General features: G+C 39.2%; 1 protein-coding gene across 3 annotated transcripts in view; it reads left to right on the top strand.

The window, feature by feature from the left end:
* Positions 1-2,578: 2,578 nt before the first annotated feature.
* The window catches only part of TIPRL (TOR signaling pathway regulator), a 63,603-nt gene continuing 43,992 nt past the window's right edge, over positions 2,579-22,189 (top strand). Inside the window, exons 1-3 of one of the 3 annotated variants that reach the window (XM_055587156.1) lie at positions 2,579-2,762; positions 11,889-12,068; positions 12,815-12,914. In XM_055587156.1, the coding sequence (XP_055443131.1) occupies positions 2,674-2,762; positions 11,889-12,068; positions 12,815-12,914 (369 nt within the window). In that variant the 5' untranslated portion in view covers positions 2,579-2,673. Of the gene's footprint in view, positions 2,763-2,886; positions 3,135-11,065; positions 11,172-11,888; positions 12,069-12,814; positions 12,915-22,189 lie in introns of those variants that run through there. The other 2 variants (XM_055587155.1, XM_055587157.1) reach the window with 2 other exon arrangements.

Below are 22,189 nucleotides of genomic sequence, written 5' to 3'. Positions count from 1 at the left end.
TTGAATGTTACCTCCATCGATAGGGTTCTTCTGATCACTTCATCTACATAGTCTTCCCACCTCCCAAACACACACACACACACACACACACACACATACATGCATTTCCACTTAATTCACTCAACATTCTGCACAGAATTTATCCATATCTGAAATTATAAATTTTGTATTTACTTATTACCTGTCTTTTCTTTTTCCATTAGAACTCCAAGATGAAAGAGATGTTGCCTTTTTTATCCACTGCTGTGTCCTTGTACCTAAAACTTTCTGGCATCATAATAGGTGCCCAAAAATGTTTGTGGAATGAGTTAATTTCTATAATAACCAGTTGATTGTTCTCAGAACTGAATCTTGATAAACTTGTAGATGATTTGATTTGGTGACTCTAACATACTTTGTCAATTTGGTTGAAAATAAATCCACCCTCCCCATCATCCCCATCAAGTCCCTGGAATTATTCCATCCTAAGAACCAGCTTTATAAAGTAGACAGTTGTTGCATGATGGCTCTGGCTGTCTTTGGTTTTTGGCCTAGCTATTTAGCATGTGGGATTTTAGTTCCTCAACCAGGGATCAAATCCATGCACACTGTATTGGGAGAATGGAGTGTTAACCACTGGACCACCAGGGAAGTCTTGCATGATGGTTCTTGAATAGACACTGAAAAATACCCTGTTAATGCCTAAATATCTCTTTTCCTAATGTGTGAGTGCTTGATATTGTACTTTTAAAGATTCATTTTCTTATATCCTCAAAGAATTTTAAAGTCCCCTAACACATTTCTGAATTGGAGGCCATCGAGATAATTGGTTTAATTTTTAAATTTTAGATTTAAATTAACATACCCTTCTAATAAAAAATCTTCATCATATCTTTTCTAGGAAAATTTTGGAAGGGAATAAATGTTTTAGGATAACAGGTGGAAAACCACTGACTCAGCTTTGGATAGGGTGGCCTGGTACTTCTCTATTAAGGCTACCTCAAAGCCAGCTCATAGAAAATGATATAAAAATCATTTATACTAAGATGTAAATGACCAATTAAGCCAATCAATGGCCTGTTGCCATATTGAAAAGCAATTAAAATTTTAGATAAAATGTGACAGATGGATAACATATTTTGAGGGGAAGTGAGTCTTTCCGTGAATCACTGAAATCATATCTTAGAATTCCATTGTCAATCTCTGTTGTAAGTAAGGGGGTGAGTGCTGTTTTGTAATAAAATAAACCCTTGGCAAGTAGCAGGTGCTCAAATTTTGACATTTGGATTAATGAATTAACAGTGGTAACTGAAGTGAGAGAAGTTGACAAATCAACATGTTGGCTCAAAGAAAGAAGTGATTAAATCCAGCTCCAGGGTTCAGAAAAATCCTTTTGAAGGAGATGTATCATTCCAAGGATGATCATTCCAATCTAGTGAAAAGCACAGGTGTTGGGGCTGCTGGGAGGAGAGCAAGACGGATTCCATCTTGAAGACTGTCAACCATCTTAAGGCAGGATGTGAACTGGGCTTGAACCCTGTTTGCCATCATTGAAGAAAAACCAGGAAACCCCTTCCTCACAGACAGCAAACAAAGATTGGAAGGAAAGATCAGGTTGTCTCAGTTGGATTAATGATAGTGCCTGCACTTGCATCTTGTAATTGTTAATTCTTCCACACCTGCATGTTGTAAAACTAATTACTAATATGTATCCAGTCATGTGGGGGGTGGGTATAAAATCAAGTCCTCCGAAATCATTTGGGTTCTTGTTGGGAACCGATTCCCCTTGGACATGCTGGTGTAATAAACTGTACTCCACTGTTTTGAGTGTTCTCTGAGGTGTGTTTGTGACTTTGGATTCTACAATACAGGGACTGGGGAATCTATACTTTAAGAAAAGTTCCAGGTTGACTCTGAAGTGGGACAGGTTTGAGTATAACAGTTTCAAGCATATAGAACAGTAAGAGTAAGGTCTCAGTAGTAGGGAGGAGGGCAGGTGAGTAGACCTGAGAGGAGTTGCTGGAAATGAAGCCGGAAAGAAAGATTTGGGAGATCCTCTAACATAAAAGCATATCATTTTGAGGCAGCTGAAACCAAATCATTAGTTAAGTGGTTTACCAAGGATTGGGCTTCCCTGGCGGCTCAGGGGTAAAGAATCCACCTGCAAAGCAGCAGACGAGGGTTCAATCCCTGGGTCAGGAAGATCCCTTGAAGGAAATGGCAACCCACTCCAGTATTCTTGCCTGGGAAATCTCATGGACAGAGGAGCCAGGCAGGCTACATACACTCCATAGGGTCCTAAAAGAGTGGGACAACACTTAGCGACTAAACAACAATTGCCAAGCATGCACAGAACAGCATTGCAACGGTGGATGTAGCAGCAGATCTCCAGTGTTATTTCCACTGTAACAGAAGCTTAGGTAATAGCTAGACCAGGACAGTCTTGAAATGTCTGAAGGATGAAATTTTTGATAAAAGTCTTAGTCAATAGTAGGTAAAGGTCCATTTGTCTTGCCGCACTTGATGCTGAACCTCCTAAACTCTTAAGTGATTTTAAAACTTTGTCCTCAACGGAAAATTATTGGGCATTTCCTCTACACCAATTCAGTAACACGCAAGGTAGTTCACTGCTTTGCAAGCTCTACAGGGATCACGTCGGATTCTCCAAACTGGGCTTCCCCCGAAGGGGCCAAGATGACGTCATCCAATGATGTGCACGCCCCTAACCACTTCCCCTGCTGCCTAAGCCTCGCCCCTCGGCATTTTCTCCCCACCTTTTTCAGGTGCGTCGTGACGTAAGACGTGGGTCACACAGCCTCGGCAACTGGTCCCGGAAGCAAAAAGTCGAGCGACGGAGAAGGAGGCGGAAAGGAGGGCTTGCGTCCGTGTCGCCGGCAGGGGGCGGGGTGGGGCGGGGCCGGGCATGGTAACGGCTCGGAAGTCTAGGCTGCTGGGCTGGAGGGAGGAGGAGGGACCGGTATCTGCCGCCGCTACCGCTGCCGCCGGTGCTCCAACCTGTTCCGTGTGGCCCACGCTGGCCTTGCCGCGGCCATGATGATCCACGGCTTCCAGAGTAGCCACCAGGACTTCTCCTTCGGGCCCTGGAAGCTAACGGCATCCAAGACCCACATCATGAAGTCGGCGGATGTGGAGAAGTGAGGCTCTAGGGCTGGGATCGGGGTGCGGGCCTTGGAGCTCGGCCTGGGCGGGAGGCAGAGCGAGGCCTGCGAAGCCCTAGCCCTCCTCTAGGGCGGAGGCTCGTGTCCCTCTGGACGGGACCTTTGAATTGAGAACACCAGGAAATATTCCTGTCACCACTTCCTGTCCTTCGGTTCGGGTTCGCCAGGCTCTGGCTTCGTGAAACAGTCACTCCGCCGGGGTTTGAGTATGACTGTTCTGGTGGACTGCCCCCTCCCGTAGGTCTCTACCTGCCGAAGCCGGCGCCACCTTTAGACTATTTCTGGGTGGCTGTGACCTGTTTTCTTGAGGGTTAATAACGGGGGTGGTATATATGCTTGGTTTTTAACATGTCAGGTGCCATGCCAGGCGCTTGAGATACAGAAGATGAAAGCCTCTTCCTCGAGGAATTCACAGTCTTGTGAAAGAGATAGACAGTTGTACAGTGTGAATTGATAGAGGTGTACCTGCAGGGTTATTTGGGATTTTTTTTTTTTTTTGAGGAGGGGAACAAGGCATCCAGGAAATTGAGATGCCTGAAATGGATCTTACTAAAGACGGTGGGATGGGGTGGGGCTGGGCTCGTGTGTAGCGCCACAGGGCCAGTGAGAGTGACAACCGTGATGCATTGTGATGCCCGAGCTGAATCTTGACAAGGTATGGGGAGGTCCAGGGGGACGTGCAAAGCCAGGGGAGTCAGAGAGAGTGGAAGGCATGAAGAACAGTTCCTGTGTGATTAGAGGATGAGGTATTAGAAGGGAAGAACTGCAGTGAGAAGCCAGTGGCAGATAGGCTCCTGAGCAGCGAAGGTACCACGGAGAGAACTTTTATGCCAGGCTAAGGAGTTTTGTTGGATTTTATCTGACTACCAGCAGGTGTTATTTTATACTAAGGGACGACATTATCAGATGTACACTCTGAAGGATCTGAACAAAGAATCTGAACATGATGTGGCGGTTGAATTGGAGGGCTGCAGGGCCGGGGAAAGAGATCAGTTAGAAGGGTAGAGAGGATAGGAGAAGGAAATGGCAACCCACTCCAGTATTCTTGCCTGGAAAAGTCCATGGACAGAGGAGCCTGGCTGGCTGCAGTCCATGGGGTTACATGACTGAGCATGTGTGCATGAGGGTGGAGGGTCACGGGTTGGTAGCAATAAACTGGTAGAACTAAAAAAAAAAAAAAAAAAAAAAAAGAAGGGTAGAGAGGAGAGGAGAGGTTTTAGAGATTAAGTGATTTGATGGTCACTTAATAGGAGGAGTAAGGGTAAAAGGAAGAATCTAAAAAGAAAATTCAAAAAAAAAAAAAAAAGGAAGAATCTATACCCTTGGCAAGATTTCTGGCTTGGGTTATGGAAAGTTTTGCCATTGGATATGGTGAGAAATACAGGAGGAAGAGCAGTTGGGGGCAGGTGTTGGATGGAGGATGAGTTTAGTTTGTTGAAAGATGAATTGAGTGTAGTTTATAAAGTGGAGATGTCTTAGGCACTTATCTTGGAGCTTAAAAAAGATGATTTATTTATGGGTTTATGTTTGGGAATCATCAGTTGGTACCTGGAGGCTTGAGAGTGCATTAAGATTGTCTAGAAATCATCCAGAAGAAAAGAAAAAGGTCATGAGGTGAAACTCTAGGGAGCAATGACAGATTTAGGCAGAGGAAAGTGACCAGAAGAGAGTTTGAAAGGATGTTTAGTATCATAATTAGTAAAAAGGTAACTTTCTTGCAGAGTCACTAAGAAAAATTTTGTTTCATCCCACCACAGGTTGAGTTATTCTCTGAGTTTTCCTCTGTGTATAACTTTCTGCTACATATTGCGCCATGTATATATAATTGTGGTATATATTCAGCTCAGTGCTGGTGCAAATCTAATTGTGATTTCGGATTGTGAATTTTAAATCGTCGTAACTAGGCTCAAGCACATCTTTATTAATCAAAATAGGAACCATTACAGTCATCACATTTTTACCTATGAGAAATGTTTGTTTATTTCTGTAGTTGAAAAATCTGTGCTTTGGGATTCAGCAGTGAACTCTTGGTAGCATTTTCTGCCTCCTACTTGCTGTGGAAGCATTTTCCCTGCAAAAAGTTGAGATGCTTGGAGAGGTGGTCGTCAGTTGATGAGAGGTCAGGTGAATATGGAGGATGAGGCAAAACTTGGTAGCCCAATTCATTCAACTTTTGAAGCATTGGTTGTGCAACCTGCAGTCAGGTGTTGCTGTGGAGAAGAATTGGGTCCTTTGTGTTGACCAGGGCTAGCTGCACCCTTTGCAATTTTCAGTGTACCTCATCAGTTTGCTGAGCATACATCTCAGATGTAATGGTTTCCCCCAGATTCAGAAAGCTGCAGTGGATCGGACCAGCAGCAGACCACCAAACAGTGACTGTAACCTTTTTTTTCTGATGCATGTTTGGCTTTGAGAAGTGCTCTGGACAACCACTGAGCTGATTGTCGCTGGTTATTGTATATTAATATTTAAGTGAATTAGGAAAATTTTGAATTAATAATGGCTCAGACGGTAAAGAATCTGCCTGCAGTAAGAGACCCGGGTTCGATCTCTGGGTTGGGAAGATCCCCTGGAGATGGAAATGGTAACCCACTCCAGTATTTTTGCCTGGAGAATTCCATGGACAGAGGAACCTGGTGGGTTACAGTCCACGAGGTCACAAAGAGTCAGACACAACTGAGCAACTAACGCTTTCACTTATCTTTGAATTAGTGAAATTTCCTTTAATGAATTAAGGCATCTTAATCCTATAAAGGCTTCCTGTCTTCTTGGCCTTATAAATTTGTTGTTCAGTTGCTCAGTGAATCTGACTCTTTGTGACCCCAATGGACTGCAGCATGCCAGGCTTCCCTGTCCTTCACTAACTCCCAGAGTTTGCTCAAACTTGTCTCCATTGAGTCAGTGATGCCATCCAACCATCTTGTTCTCTTTCGTCCTCTTCTCCTCCTGCCCTCAATCTTTCCCAGCATCAGGGTCTTTTCCAGTGAGTAGGCTCTTTGCGTCAGGTGGCCAAAGTATTGGAGCTTCAGCTTCAGCATCAGTCCTTCTAATGAATATTCAGGATTGATTTCCTTTAGGATTGATTGGTTTGATCTCCTTGAAGTCCAAGGGTCTCTCGAGAGTCTTCTCCAGCACCATAGTTCAAAAGCATCAATTCTTTGGTGCTCAGCCTTCTTTATGGTCCAACTCTCACATCCAGACATGACTACTGGAAAAACCATAGCTTTGACTAGACGGACCTTTGTTGGCAAAGTGATGTCTCTGCTTTTTAATGTGCTGTCTAGACTTGTCATAGCTTTTCTTCGAAGGAGCAAGTGTCTTTTAATTTCCTGGCTTCAGTCACCATTTGCAGTGATTTTGGAGTCCAGGAAAATAAAGTCTGTCATTGTTTCCATTGTTTCCCCATCTATTTGCCATGAAGTGATGGGACTGGATGCCATAATCTTAGTTTTTTGAATGTTGAGTTTTAAGCAGCTTTTTCACTCTCCCTTTTCACCTTCATCAAGAGGCTCTTTAGTTCCTTTTTGCTTTCTGCCATCAGGGTGGTGTCATCTGCCTATATGAGGTTATTGATATTTCTCCTGGCAATCTTGATTCAGGCAATGAGCTTCATCCAGCCTGGCATTTTTCATAATATACTCTACATATAAATTGAGAAGCAGGGGCTTCCCTGGTGGCTCAGTTGGTAAAGAATCCACCTGCGATGTGGGAGACCCTGGGTTTGATCCCTGGGTTGGGAACTCCAATATTCTGACCTGGAGAATTCCATGGACTGCAAAGAGTCAGAGACAACTGAGCGACTTTGACTAGCATTAACTAGCACTAAGCAGGGTGACAATATACAGCCTTGACGTACTCCTTTCCTGATTTTGAGCCAGTCTATTGTTCCATGTTGGGTTCTAACTGTTGCTTCTTGACCTGCATTCAGGTTTCTCAGGAGGCAGGTAAGGTGGTCTGGTATTCCCAACTCTTGAAGAGTTTTCCAGTTTGTTGTGATCCACACAGTCAAAGGCTTTAGCATAGTCAATGAAGCAGATGTTTTTCTGGAATTCCCTTGCTTTCTCTGTGATCCAGTGGATGTTGGCAATTTGATGTCTGGTTCCTCTGCCTTTTCTAAATCCAACTTACACATCTGGAAATTCTTGGTTCATGTACTATTGAAACCTAGCTTGGAGGATTTTGAGCATTCGCTAGCATGTGAAATGAGTGAAGTTGTATGGTAGTTTGAACATTCTTTGGCATTGCCCTTCTTTGGGACTGGAATGAAAACTGACCTTTTCCAGTCCTGTGGCCACTGCTGACTTTTCTTTGACCTTATAAATAGGCATGCTGCTGCTAAGTCACTTCAGTCATGTCCGACTCTGTGCGACCCCATAGTCTATGCCCACCAGGCTCCGCTGTCCCTGGGATTACCTGTATGTTACAAAGAGTAAAATTTGCCATTAAAAATGGGGTTAAAATACTCTGTTTGGCCTGTATTCAAGATACTCTGAATTTAGGATGTTTGAAGAAATGTAAGTTATTGGCAGGTATTCTTTTAACATATATATAACTGGAGTATTTTAGAGGACTACCAGATTTTTTCAGATATGTTGGGAAAATCCACAGAATCACATCTTATATTAGTTTATATTTCATATGCACTTTGCAGTGGTTGCAGCCTATTTATATCTAATCTTTTTATGAAATGTTTATTCTGATTATAATCCATCCTATTTAGTCTTTTACATATTTAATATTTTCTTTTTTTAAAAATTTTGTTTTATTGTGATAAAAACACTTAATATGAATTCTACCCTCCTGACAAATTCATAAATTTAGAATGCATTATTATTGGCTATAGGGACAGTGTTGTACAGCAGATCTCTAGAAGTTATTCATCTTGCTTGCCTGAAATTTTACATCTATTGATTAGCAACCTGTTTTTCCCTTCCTCCAACCCTTGGCAACTACCATTTCACTCTTTGATTATGAATAAGTGGAATCATGTAGTGTCTGTCTTTCTATGACTGATTGTTTTACTTAGCATAATGTTCTTAGGTTCATACATGCCATCACAGATTGCAGAGCTTCCTGCTTTTAAAGGCTGCATAATATTCAATTGTATATATAAACCATATTTTCTTTTCTCTCTTTTTTTAAAATAATATTTTCGCTGTCTGTCATGTCTATGGCATTTGCATGGGAGTATTGATCTCTCTAGTATTTGTTATTTTCTATTTCCTAATAACAAAAGAATAAATTTTACTTAAATTTATGATGAAAATTAATGGTATTAGGTATCACCCTAAAGATGTGCAACTTAAAATGTTAGATCACTGATGTGTGCTTATATACAGAAACACAGAGATCTGATGAATATACAGTGAGCCTGATTTTTTTCCTTACTGTTGTATCATAAGCATTTTTCAACATTATTATATTCTCCTTTTAAATATTTTTTAATGATTCTGTAATGTTTTATCATTTGGATAGACAGTTGTTTGTGTGCTCAGTCTCTTGGTCATGTCTGTCTTGTGACTCCCTGGACTGTAACCTGCCAGGCTCCTCTGTTCAAGGAATTTTCCAGGCAAGAATATTGGAGCGGGTTGCCATTTCTACCCCAGGGGAATCTTCCTGACCCAGGGATCAAACCCGTGTCTCTTACATGTTCTGCATTGGCATGTGGATTCTTTACCACTGCACCATCTGGGAAGCCCAGACAACAGTTTACATAACTATTTATTTCCTTATCATTAGATTGTTTCTTTACTATTATAAATGAGATGATTATGAGTATTAATGTATGTAGTTTTTTTCTTCCCTGCACTGGGGATTATTTCTTTATTACAGATTTCCCAAAGCTGATATTTTGAGTCAAAGAATATAAATTTGATTAAATTCTTGATACTTTTTTCTTAATTTTTGCCCCAGGGTGGAATGTAAATTGACATAGTTCTTCTGAAAATCTAAGCGAGCAAGTGCTGGTTTCCCTCAGTGGGTGTATTTGCTTTTTTCATTATCACCTTTTAAAGCTTGCAACAAGTTGAGAATTTTACTGGCAAAGGTGTTTTCCTATAAGAAACAGCAGTTTTAATTTTTTAGTGTTTTTTTCTTTGTTTCATAGCCAAAATTAATATAATTGTTATATGAGAACAGAAAATTCAGCAGAGAGAGATAGGAAGCCTACAGAAACATGGGGCTGTGGTACATTAACTTCTGTTCTGGGCAATCATGGTAAAATTAGAACCCATCTTCAGTCTTAAAAGTGGTGAGGCTTTGATGATCCAGGAATGAAATGCTGTTTCTACTATCAATATTTTTTACATTTAAAGTTTAAATAATTTGTTTATGCATAGTTTTTACAATATTTGATTGGTATGTCTAATTGGGAATAGATTTAAAACAACTGGAAAGAGGATAATTGTGGTCTTGGGATATGCATAGATCTTTGTTAGCTTTATGTAAAAATACATTCTGTAATATATTGTTTCACCTTACCTAACCTGTATAGCTATATAGCTTTCAAAAATCTGGAAGTCTTAAAAAAGGAAAAAAAAAAGAAAACCTGATCTGCTAAAGTAGCTGTCATAGACCACTTGCACTAAAATCCTGTGCTTTGTTCAGGATCCACTAGAACTTCATTCAAAGCATTTTTAAACTTTGGACTCTGTTGCATACTTTATAACTGTATTAGAAATGTAAGGAAGGAGAAAAGATCCCTACAGTCTCTTTGCCCTAATAAATGAATTATTATTTTTCCTGTTCTCTTTTTATTCATTATGCAGTTTAAAGACGTGTGATTGTTTGCTTTTTCCAGCCTTTGATAGGTTAAAACAAAATAAAAAGGGATCAGGGTGTTTCAGGGGCAGATACCTACATTCTAGAGAAGCTAGAGGTATAAACCCTTGAACTTGAGGACCTTGTCTTAACAAGTTTGTTAAATATGATGATCTTTGATCAGTAGGAAAAGATGAAATAACATTTTAAAGTTTTTGTTTGTGAACAAAGTACATAATACTTTTTGAAAATTTTCTGAAAGCAATAAAATTAAAAAATTGATATAAAAGATAATTAGAAAATTGCTTCCATGGAGCCTCTGTGTTAGTTATGCTTTCAGGTTGCAAGGAAAAGAGAATCCCTGCCCCACCCCTCAGCCCCCTTCCCATCCCTGTTCACCTCGGTTGCCTTGAGTGATGAGAATTTAATAGTACATGAAGAAATAATTAAACACAGGATTTAGCTCAGAAAATGAACAGTTCTTATGACCAAAACAACTATAGATGTTTTTAATCTTATTATCCTTATTTTTCAGTTTCTCCTTTCCTCTGTCTGCTTCTCTTGCTGTTAACTTAAAATGTTCACTCTCCCCTCCTCACTACCTCATGGTTCTGTGTCATGCCATATCTCTTGGTTTGTGCTTTATTTAACTGTCATCCAAACTTATGAAAAGAGGGATCAGAATAAATTTAATTGGCCATTATTCAATCCAGCATGACTGTATTGGGCAGAGTTCTCAGGCTACAATTCAGGGGTTCCTGCCAGCCCATAGATAATTGCCCTTGTTTGAGAAGCTGAACTTTCATCCCTAAACTGAAAGTCCTGTTTGTAACTGAGGTGATAGGGTTATAAGGCATGGTAACCTATACATAAGGGGCTTCCCTGGTGGCTCAATGGTAAAGGATCCACCTACCAATGCAAGAGACACAGATTCAATCTCTGGGTCAGAAAGATCCCCTGGAGAAGGAAATGGCAACCCACTCCAGTATTCTCGTCTGGGAAATGCCAGAGACAGAGGACTCTGGTAGGCAAAAGAGTCAGACATAACAACTAAACAACAACAACAAAAAACCTATACATAGAGTTACTTTTTCCAGAAGTAACTAGTAGCCACTTGAAAAATCTTTAAAACAGGGCTTACAAACTCAGCTTTCTAAAGAGTCAAGGGGACTGGTGAACCAACAAGCTCATACCCCACGTAAAGAGAGAAGCCTCTACTCTGTTCCAGCCAGTTGGTGTCATGTGGAAATACAGGTGCAGTATTGGCCAAATCTTCCTTTTTATTTTCCAAAGAGAAACCAAAAGTCCAGATTTCTCAAAAATCTCTCAATTTTTATTGGCAACTCAATAATTTCGCCAGTTAATTCAAATATTAAAAAAGTATTCTGTGTAGACTAGTCGTAACATATCTGTGAGTTAATAATTTGTGATCTTGGCCTCATAGTAGGTCTAATATAACTTTCTTGTGTAATAAGACTAGCCAGGTGAGGTCCAAGTTTTTATAAAGCAGTCCATTATAATGGAAAGAGGCCTAGTTTTACCACTTACTAGCTCTGTGATTTCAGTTAGCTACTTAAGTTCTCTGAGCCTTTCTTAGCTCACAGGGTAGTTTTGAGGCTCAGATTCAATCATCTCAGACTTGTCTTTGATCATCCTACCTTAAATGGTACCCCTGTATTGCTCTGCTTCAATTTTCGTGTATCACTTATTACTAGCTGACATTATATTCTGTATTTTTTGTATATTTGTTTATTACTTATTATTTAGCCCACTACCTAGTACAGGGCCAAAAAGGTATACACAAAGACAATGGATGATGAAAGCATTTATAGACTTCACAACTATATCATCTTATTAAAACATATATTATTTAACTCATTTAGGAGTAGAAGGTATTCTGTGGAGCTCAAAAGGAAACAAGAGTGCCAACAGTGATATAAAATAATCCTTCTGACTTTTGATTATGCATAGGTTAGCTGATGAATTGCATATGCCATCTCTCCCCGAAATGATGTTTGGAGACAATGTTTTAAGAATCCAGCATGGCTCTGGCTTTGGAATTGAGTTCAATGCTACAGATGCATTAAGATGTGTGAACAACTACCAAGGAATGCTTAAAGTAGCCTGTGCTGAAGAGTGGCAGGAAAGCAGGTGAGAACCTGGGCAGTTAGGGATTGAAATAGAAAAGAGTTGAAAAAGTATTCAGTGGTGATATTTTATTAGAATGAAGGGCTAGTATTATTATTAAATTTGATAGTTGAATCATTCTAGAGTTCATTTTTCTCATTGATAAAAGAGATTAATTACCCCCTTTTTAGTACTTCTTGAGTTAAAAATTGAATGATAGTTGAGGTGAGCTATGGAAGGTTTAGTTTTTTGAGCTTTCAGTGTTCTTTAGTGAAGACACAGTACGCTGTACTTTAATGTTCCTGTTTTTGAAGAAAAATGTTTGCTTATGATTTGCATTGAAAATCTAAGGAGCATTGAAATCAAGAAAAAGGAAAAATGTATTTTATTTCGTAATCGAGAGTTATTTATTTTGTTCCTGTTATGTATTAGGTTCTTTGAAAAAAATATAAACCTTTAAAACCATGTCCTTAGGCAGTGTACAGATTAATTGGGGAGACTACATTATCAATTCATGACAGGTTAAATAACAATACATGTACAGAAAAGCTAAGAAAGATCTTATATTAGTGAATTTTGACAAGTATATGTGTTTATTAATAGGATACTTTATATTATGTATAGAATGTAATTTGGTGTGATGCATGAATACTACAGTCCATGGGGTCACAAAAGAGTTGGACATGACTTAGCAGCTAAACAACAAAATGAATACAGATGTTCTATATTCTACTTCACTGAATCTGATCCTTCTCATTTTGGTATTTGAGGACGGAGGGTGAACACTCTAAAGAGGTTATTAAACCGTATGATTGGACCTATACAACGGATTATAAGGGAACATTACTTGGAGAATCACTTAAGTTAAAGGTAAATCTTATTTTTTGCTTTTATGAATCATTGATTGCTTTGGATAGTCTCAATGTTAAAGCTTCCTAGTAATGGGTTATTTTATGCTGCTACTTTCATCCTACTTACTTTGTATTGTGGGAGGCTTTAGAACCTATTGTGAGGGAATTTTGCTCATTGATTATTAGCACAAAATAAAAGAAGGCCATAGTGGAACAATTTTTATTAAAAATATGGTTGTAGTAGTTGGTGGATTGCCTTAATGTTATTATGTAATATCAAGAAGCATTAAAATGTATTGTCCTTGGTGTACTGTATTAGGTGTTTTAGACAAACCCTGCTTGCTAGTAGCTTGCAGTTTTACAGATAAAAGGATATGTGGGCAGGGAGGAATTTTGGTCAGACAACTGGGATTATTTTTCTGTCTGCACTATGTGTGAATCAGGTATGACTTTAGGCGAGTTATTTAATCTGTCTGATTCTATTTTATAAGTAAATTGGATAAACAGAAATATCTACCTTATAGCAGAATTTTGATATAAAATTATCTGTGGGAGTTTTCAGTGAATTCTAAAACTCTGTATTGATTTTAAACTGCATCTGTACAAGACCTGCTTAAGAAGAGATTCACTTCATGGTAAATGACACTAGGAATGTGGAACCGGCAGGCCTCGTATTGGGAGCTTAGCTACATAGAGTCATGGATACAGCAGAGTACAGACAAATAATCCCTCCACTATCTAATGGGGGATGAAGGTTATTCTAGTCTGTTAATACTTTATAGATTAATAGTCCCTCTTTTCATTCCTGATTGAAAAACTTTTCAAAGTATGTAGACCATTTGCTTTTTCATTGCAGAAAGTGAGGAAATGAGAATTTGTTTTCCCTTATGCAATAATACTGATGACTTTCTTTGTGGGAGACAGGAGTGTGAGAGTAGTAGGAGGTGAAAGGCATATGCCCAGTGCTCTTCATTGGCACTTCAGCCTGTCATCTGATTTGTCCTAAGGTGTTGCTGACAAATGTCAGTGTGATCAACCACTCATTAGTGGTCAGGAGCTGAGGCTTTGGCAGACCTTAGTTCAAATCTCAGCACCAGTACTTAACAGCTTGGAAAAGCAATTTAATCTTTGCTAAGACTTTGGGCTTCCCTGATAGCTCAATTGGTAAAGGATCCGCCTGCAATGCAGGAGACCCCAGTTTGATTTTTGAGTCAGGAAGATCCGCTGGAGAAGGGATAGGTTACCCACTCCAGTATTCTTGGGCTTCCGTTGTGGCTCAGCTGGTAAAGAATCTGCCTGTGATGTGGGAGACCTGGGTTCCCTCCCTGGGTTGGGAAGATCCAGTATTCTGGCCTGGAGAATTCCAGGAGATCACAAAGAGTTGGACACGACTGAGCACCTTTCATTTTCACTTTCAAGCCTTTGGTAAACTAAGGATAATATCAGTTGTGATGTAGTAAAGAATATATGTATTAACTGTTTATAGCACAGTGTCTGTTAACACAATAAGATCTTAATAGCAGCTGCTATTATTATAGTATCATATTTCAAATGTGAAGTTAATATTATTGAAATACCAAAAATAAAAGTAGATACATTATCTAAATAGTATTTATCTCTTGCTTTATGATCTAAATAGAGTTGATAAATGTGTTCCTTTGTTGCCTTAAAAAATAGTGACTATTTTCCAGGTAAAATTGTTAGGACTTTGTTGCTTAACTCTCAAAATAATCTTTTTAGATAGGCATTATTCTCATTTTGTAGATGAAGAAATGGGTTCAAGATCTTTAAGTGTGTATCTCTTAGTAAGGTAACACTGATGCTAGAGCTTATTGTTAAGCACATTTGTTACATGTGGAAGATCACTTTCATAGGAACATATTTTACATTTAACTTTCTTTTAATACCTAAGGATTTTTTGACCTATAATATATATATTTTTGACCTGTAATATTATTTGAGATGTTTAATTATTTAATCCTTCAGCTGCTCCTCAGAACACTTATTCAGAAGCCCTAGTGTATATAGGAAGCGTATGCTAGTGTAGGAGAAGGTATTTTATATGTATAGTAAGAGTATCAGAGAATGAGGCATTAGAATGAAGCCTTTCCTTTGTCCTTAAATTTTTGCTTTTTAGTTGCTGGTGGCTTCTGGTGTGTGTGTATATTTAATGTTTTCTCACTCTTCAGATTGTTTAACCCATTACTCTCAGTTGTATCATGGTGTAATAGGAGAGAGAGCCAGTCACGGAGTAATACTGACCTTGCTGGATTCATACCCAGCCTTGTCATTTGTTGTCTGGGCTACCATGGGCACTTCTCTCAGATTATGGTATGAGGATGTTATGAGAAAACAGGTCAAATGCATACTATGTACCTGGCCCATAGTAACCTATCAACATTTGGCTTTTTTTTTTTTTTTTTCTTTCCTATAAAATAAATGGGCTTCCTTGATAGCTCAGTTGGTAAAGAATCTGCCTGCAATGCAGGAGACCCCAGTTTGATTCCTGGGTCAGGAAGATCCACTGGAGAAGGGATGGGCAACCCACTCCAGTATTCTTGGGCTTCCCTTGTGGCTCAGCTGATAAAGAATCCGCCTGCAATGCGGGAGACCTGGGTTTGATTCCTAGGTTGGGAAGATCCCCTGGAGAAGGGAAAGGCTACCGACTCAAGTATTCTGGCCTGGAGAAATCCATGGACTATATAGTCATGGGGTTGCAAGGAGTTGGACATGACTGAGCAACTTTCACTTATTAAATAAATAAATTGGATATACAGGAAGATAGAAGTACAAGGCTGCCTCTTCTATTGATACTGTGTTTTAGGAATAAAACATGCTTAGTGTGCATGCATTTAAAAATTTTTTTTTTTTTAAAGCACATTGGAACATTTGCCCAGTTATTTTAGTATGATTCAGTATCTTAAATTTTCTTTTTCTTTTTTCCTTTTGGTAAAAATGTATATAACATAAAACTACTATCTTAGTTATTTTCAAGCATATTAATTAGTGTTAAAGTATATTCATGCTGTTGTGCCACCAATCTCCAGAACTTCACCCTCTTTAAAAACTGAAAATCTATACCTATTGAACATGAACTTCTCCATTTCTTCCTTCTTCAGCACCTGGCAACTGCCATTCTCCTTTCTGTTATTGTGAATTTGACTACTTTAGATACCTCATGTAAGTGGAACCATACATTGCCTTTTTGTGACTGGCTTATGTCACTTAGCATAATGTCCTCAAGGCTTATCCATGTTGTGGCATGTGTCAGACTTCCCATCCTTTTTAGGGCTGGGTAATATTCCATTGCATGTATATACATTTTGTTCTTCCATTCACTTCCTCTTGACTATGGTGAATAGTGCTGCTATGAACATAGGTGTGCAAATATCTCTTCAGAATTCCACTTTCATTTCTTTGAGTGTATACCCAGAAGTGGAATTGCTGGATCACATGGTAATAATTCTATTTTTAATTTTTTGAGGAACCTCTGTACTGTTTTCCATAGCAGCTATACCATTTCACATTCTACCAGCAGTGTGTGAGAGGTTTTGATTTGCATTTCCCTAATGAATTGTGATGCTGAGCATCTTTTCATATGCTTTTTGGCCATTTGTATATAATCTTTAATATTTTGAGCTTTAAAAGTAAATTAAGTGGGGGGGCGGGGGTAATGTGCTGACACAAACATTGGAAATGAGTGGAGTTTGTAAGATAAAAGGCAAGAAGAACACATATGAATACTGTATGCTTCTTGATAGTTGTTTACCACAGAAGTGTAGGTTAACAATTCTGATACTGTTTTAGTTTTGCAAGATGAAAAAGTTTTAGAGATCTGTCTGACAACAGTGTGAATATAATTAACACTATTGAACTGTACACTTATAAATGATTTACATGGTAGATTTCTTGTTACTCATTTTTTCTCACCAGCAATTAAATAAAGTTAAACACAGTTATCATGTAACCCAGCAATTCCACTCCTAGGTATACCCTCAAGAGAGAAAACTATATATCCACATAAAAACTTGTATGCAAATATTCATAGCTGCATTACTCATAATAGCTAAAATGTGAAAACTACCCAGATGTTCATCATTGGATAAGCAAAACTGGTATATCTAGACAGTGAAATATTATTTAGTCTTGAAAAAGAAACAAAACAGTGATACATACTTTGGAAATGTTATGCCAAGTGAAAGAAGCCAGACACAAAGTTACATGTATATGATTCCAGAAGGATTTGCAAAACAAATCTATAGAAAAAAATTAGAGTAGTGGCTTCCAGGAACTGCGGGAAGTGGGGAATGGAGAGAGACTGCTAGTGGGTATGACAGTTTCTTTTTGGGGTGATGATATGTTCTGGAATTAGGTAATAGTGATGTCTACACAGTCTTGTGAACATACTAAAAACCAGTAAATTATAGTATGGGAGTTGTATCTCTTTTTCTTTTTAAAGAAAGAAATTACCATAAAACATAGCAATTTCATGGTATTTCCTAATGGGATGTACATACACACACACACTATTTTCAGTAATTTTTGAAAAGGAAATTTAACATTGGGTTCTTAACATTTGCTATTAATTAACTTTATATGATAAATATAAAAGTATGTATATCAAGTAATTTCCCTGTTATAATCCTTCATCTGATGTGAGAGAGAGAGAGACGTTCACTTGAAAGATGTGACCAAGACTTACTTTTCTTGCAAGGTATCAAGAATATTTTTAGCTTGAATATTTGTACATTTTTAAGCCTTTTGAAAATTGTGAAATAACTTAGAAAAGTTCATGAAATATGAAAATACAGTTTAATGTAATCACAGAGTGAAAGAAATAGAAGATTGTCATTACCCCCTGCACCCCCAGCAGGATTTGCCTGATCATAATTCTGTTTGAAAAGTATGTCCTAGTTTCTTTTGATATGTTCAACCTTAATTTTATTTCCTTGAAATAAAACTAGTGTACATTGTTGTTTATAGCTTGGGCCTCGTTATTTTCAGCATTTAGAGTCTCTAGTGTCTTTTATTGTCTTATTTCTGTTGGTTCTGATTTACGGTGTCTAGACTCCTAATAAATCAGTACCAACAAATCACTGCAGATGGCGACTGCAGCCATGAAGTTAAAAGATGCTTACTCCTTGGAAGAAAAGTTATGACCAACCTAGATAGCATATTGAAGAGCAGAGACATTACTTTGCCAACAAAGGTCCGTCTAGTCAAGGCTATGGTTTTTCCAGTGGTCATGTTTGGATGTCATAGTTGGACTGTGAAGAAAGCTGAGCACTGAAGAATTGATGCTTTTGAACTGTGGTGTTGGAGAAGACTCTTGAGAGTCCCTTGGACTGCAAGGAGATCCAACCAGTCCATTCTGAAGGAGATCAGCCCTGGGATTTCTTTGGAGGGAATGATGCTAAAGCTGAAACTCCAGTACTTTGGCCACCTCATGCGAAGAGTTGTCTCATTGGAAAAGACTCTGATGCTGGGAGGAATTGGGGGCAGGAGGAGAAGGGGACGACAGAGGATGAGATGGCTGGATGGCATCACTGACTCGATGGACGTGAGTCTGAGTGAACTCCAGGAGTTGGTGATGGACAGGGAGGCCTGGTGTGCTGCGATTCATGGGATCGCAAAGAGTGGGACACGACTGAGTGGCTGAACTGAACTGACTCCTAATATACCTTATTTTCTTTGAATCCTAGGATGATGATATTTTCCTCCACAGAGGATTTTTGTTTATTTCTCATAAGCTACTAAGGACATTCATAGTCAAGGCCATAGGTCTGCAATCTGTTTATGTAAAGGATCAGATAGTAAATATTACAGGCTTTGAGGACCATAGAGTTATGTTGCAGTTACTCAGCTGTGCTGTTGTAGTTGAAAGCAGCCATAGACAATATGCAAACAAGTAGGCACAGCTGTGTTTCAACAAATGTTTTTTATGGACATGGAAATTTGAATTTCATATAGTTTTTTATTCATGAAATATTAAAAAAATTTTCCCCACAGTCATTTGAAAAAATGTGAAAATGATTCTTAGCTTGCATTCATACAAAACTAAGTGGCAAACCACATTGGCCTGGAAGTCTTAGTTTGTTAACCTCTTATATGGGATCAGAGCTTGAGGTTTCAGTTCAGTTCACTTCAGTTACTCAGTTGTGTCCAGCTCTTTGTGACCCCATGGACTGAAACACACCAGGCCTCCCTGTCCATCACCAACTCCCAGAGCTTGCTCAAACCCATGTCCATCGAGTCGGTGATGCCATCCATCCATCTCATCCTCTGTCGTCCCCTTCTCCTCCTGCCCTCAGTCTTTCCCAGCATCAGAGTCTTTTCCAATGAGTCAGTTCTTCACATCAGGTGGCCAAAGTATTGGAGTTTCAGCTTCAGCATCAGTCCTTCCAATGAATATCCAGGACTGATTTCCTTTAGGATGGACTGGTTTGATCTTCTTGCAGTCCAAGGGACTCTGAAGAGTCTTCTTCAACACTACAGTTCAAAAGCATCAATTCTTCGGCACTCAACTTTCTTTATAGTCCAACTCTCACATCCATACATGACTACTGTAAAAACCATAGCTTTGAGTATATGGACCTTTGTTGGCAAAGTGATGTCTCTGCTTTTTAATGTTCTGTCTAGGTTGGTCATAGCTTTTCTTTCAATGAGTAAGCATCTTTTAATTTCATGGCGGCAGTCACCATCTGCAGTGATTTTGGAGCCCCCAAAAATAAAGTCTCTCATGTTTCCACTGTTTCCCTTTCTACTTGCCATAAAGTGATAGGACTGGATGCCGTGATCTTAGTTTTCTAAATGTTGTTTTAAGCCAACTTTTTCACTCTCCTCTTTCACTTTCATCAAGAGGCTCTTTAGGTCTTCACTTTCTGCCATAAGGGTGGTGTCATCTGCATATCTGAGGTTATTGATATTTCTCCCAGCAATCTTGATTCCATCTTGTGCTTCATTCAGCCGGAATTTGGCTTGATGTACTCTGCATATAAGTTAAATAAGCAGGGTGACAATATACAGCCTTGATGTACTCCTTTCCTGATTTGGAACCAGTCTGTTTTCCATGTCCAGTTCAAACTGTTGCTTCTTGACCTGCATTCAGATTTCTCAGGAGGCAGGTAAGGTGGTTTGATATTCCCATCGCTTTAAGAATTTTCCACAGTTCGTTGTGATCCACACAGTCAAAGGTTTTCGCTTAGTCAATAAAGCGGAAGTAGATGTTCTTCTGGAATTCTCTTGCTTTTTCTATGATCCAGTTGATATTGGCAATTTGATTTCTGGTTCCTCTGCCTTTTCTAAATCCAGCTTGAACATCTGGAATTTCATGGTTCATGTACTATTAAAGCCTGGCTTGCAAAATTTTGAGCATTACTTTGCTAACGTGTGAGATGAGTGCAACTGTGCTATAGTTTGAACATTCTTTGCCATTGCTTTTCTTTGGGATTGGAATGAAAACTGAACTTTTCCAGTCCTGTGGCCACTGCTGAGTTTTCCACATTTGTGGCATATTGAGTGCAGCACCTTAACAGCATCATCTTTGAGGATTTGAAATAGCTCAACTGGAATTCCATCACCTCTGCTAGCTTTGTTCGTAGTGATGCTTCCTAAGGCCAACTTGACTTCACATTCCAGGATGTCTGGCTCTAGGTGAGTGATCACACCATCCTGGATGTTTGGGTCATGAAGATCTTTTTTGTATAGTTCTTCAGTGTATTCTGAAGAAGGAAATGGCAACCCACTCCAGTATTCTTGCCTGGAAAATCCCATGGACGGAGGAGCCTGGTAGGCTACAGTCCATGGGGTCGCAAAGAGTCGGACACGACTGAACGACTTCACTTCACTTCACTTCAGTGTATTCTTGCCACCTCTTCTTAGTATCTTCAGCTTCTGTTGTGTCCATGCCATTTCTTTTATTGTGCCCATCTTTGCATGAAATGTTCCCTTGGTATCTCTAATTTTCTTGAAGAGATCTCTAGTCTTTCCCATTGTTTTCCTCTGTTTCTTTGTATTGATCACTGAGGAAGGCTTTCTTATCTCTCCTTGCTATTCTTTGGAATTCTGCATTCAAATGGGTATATCTTTCCTTTTCTCCTTTGCCTTTAGCTTAGTGGGCCTGTAATATAAGAAGTTGTGGATCCACTGTAGCACTTTGAGAAGTCTTTGCAAAATTGGGAGCAGGGCAAGGAATTCTCCAAGGCCTCTGCTCCTGGTGAAGACTGAACAGTGTCACTTTTCTGGACTCCAGTCCTCTTCCAGATCTCAGTCCAGTCCTTCTTCACTTCATTGGCTGTATAATGCTTTTAAGAAGTTTTTTTTTTTCATCCAGCTTTTTAAATTGCCTTTAGGTTACTTGGGCTTCCCTGATAGCTCAGTTGGTTAAGAATCTGCCTGCAATGCAGGAGACCCCAGTTCGATTCCTGGGTCAGGAAGATCTGCTGGAGAAGGGATAGGCTACCCACTCTAGTACTCTTGGGCTTCCCTTGTGGCTTGGCTGGTAAAGAATCTGCCTGCAATGCGGGAGACCTGGGTTTGATCCCTAGGTTGGGAAGATCCCCTGGAGAAGGGAAAGGCTACCCACTCCAGTATTCTGGCCTGGAGAATTCCGTGGACTGTATAGTTGATAGGCTCACAAAGAGTCTGACACAAGTGAGCGACTTTCACTTTTACCTTTCACTTTCAGCAAGAAAGTTTGTCTAGATTATTTATTTTGACAATGCCAGAAGCCAGAAATGTTCAGTATCTCTTAAGTTTAACTGTTTTACCTCTTCAGATGCTTGAGTTTAGAGAGGAGATAAGTGGAGTTGAGGAAGAAAAAAGGCTGAGATATGTAAAGTTTTAAACATATTTTTCCTTATGAATGAAGAAAATAGTATATAGCTAAGCTAAATATAATGAATTTCCCTAATCCACGTGTTATCTAATTATTTTTTGTCTTTCTGTTTCATTTTATGAGAACTCACTTGGCAAAATGGATGGATTCATGTTCACCAATCACTTACTGAAGGCTTATTTGAAATATTAGTGAAATGGCCATTTACTAACGAGATGTAATGGTTAATTTTTGGAAATCAGATGTATCTATAAGGAGGATCTTTCAAATGTGTTCCTTTGAACTAAAACTAAATAAGAAGTAAGGAATTAAAAGTTGCATTTATTTAATACTAACTAAAGTTTTATGCTCTTAGGCGGTCCTAGAGGCACGGACCTTTGTCTTAAATAGATCACAAACATGCAGGTGATGCAAGGCACTGGTCATATGCCCTAAATCCTATCCCTACCCCTCACCGT

This window comes from Bubalus kerabau, chromosome 6 (genome assembly GCF_029407905.1).
Source record: "Bubalus kerabau isolate K-KA32 ecotype Philippines breed swamp buffalo chromosome 6, PCC_UOA_SB_1v2, whole genome shotgun sequence".
Taxonomy (NCBI): Eukaryota; Metazoa; Chordata; class Mammalia; order Artiodactyla; family Bovidae; genus Bubalus; species Bubalus kerabau.
The sequence above is the reverse complement of the archived record's forward strand: the minus strand, read 5'-3'. Positions and strand labels throughout refer to the sequence as shown.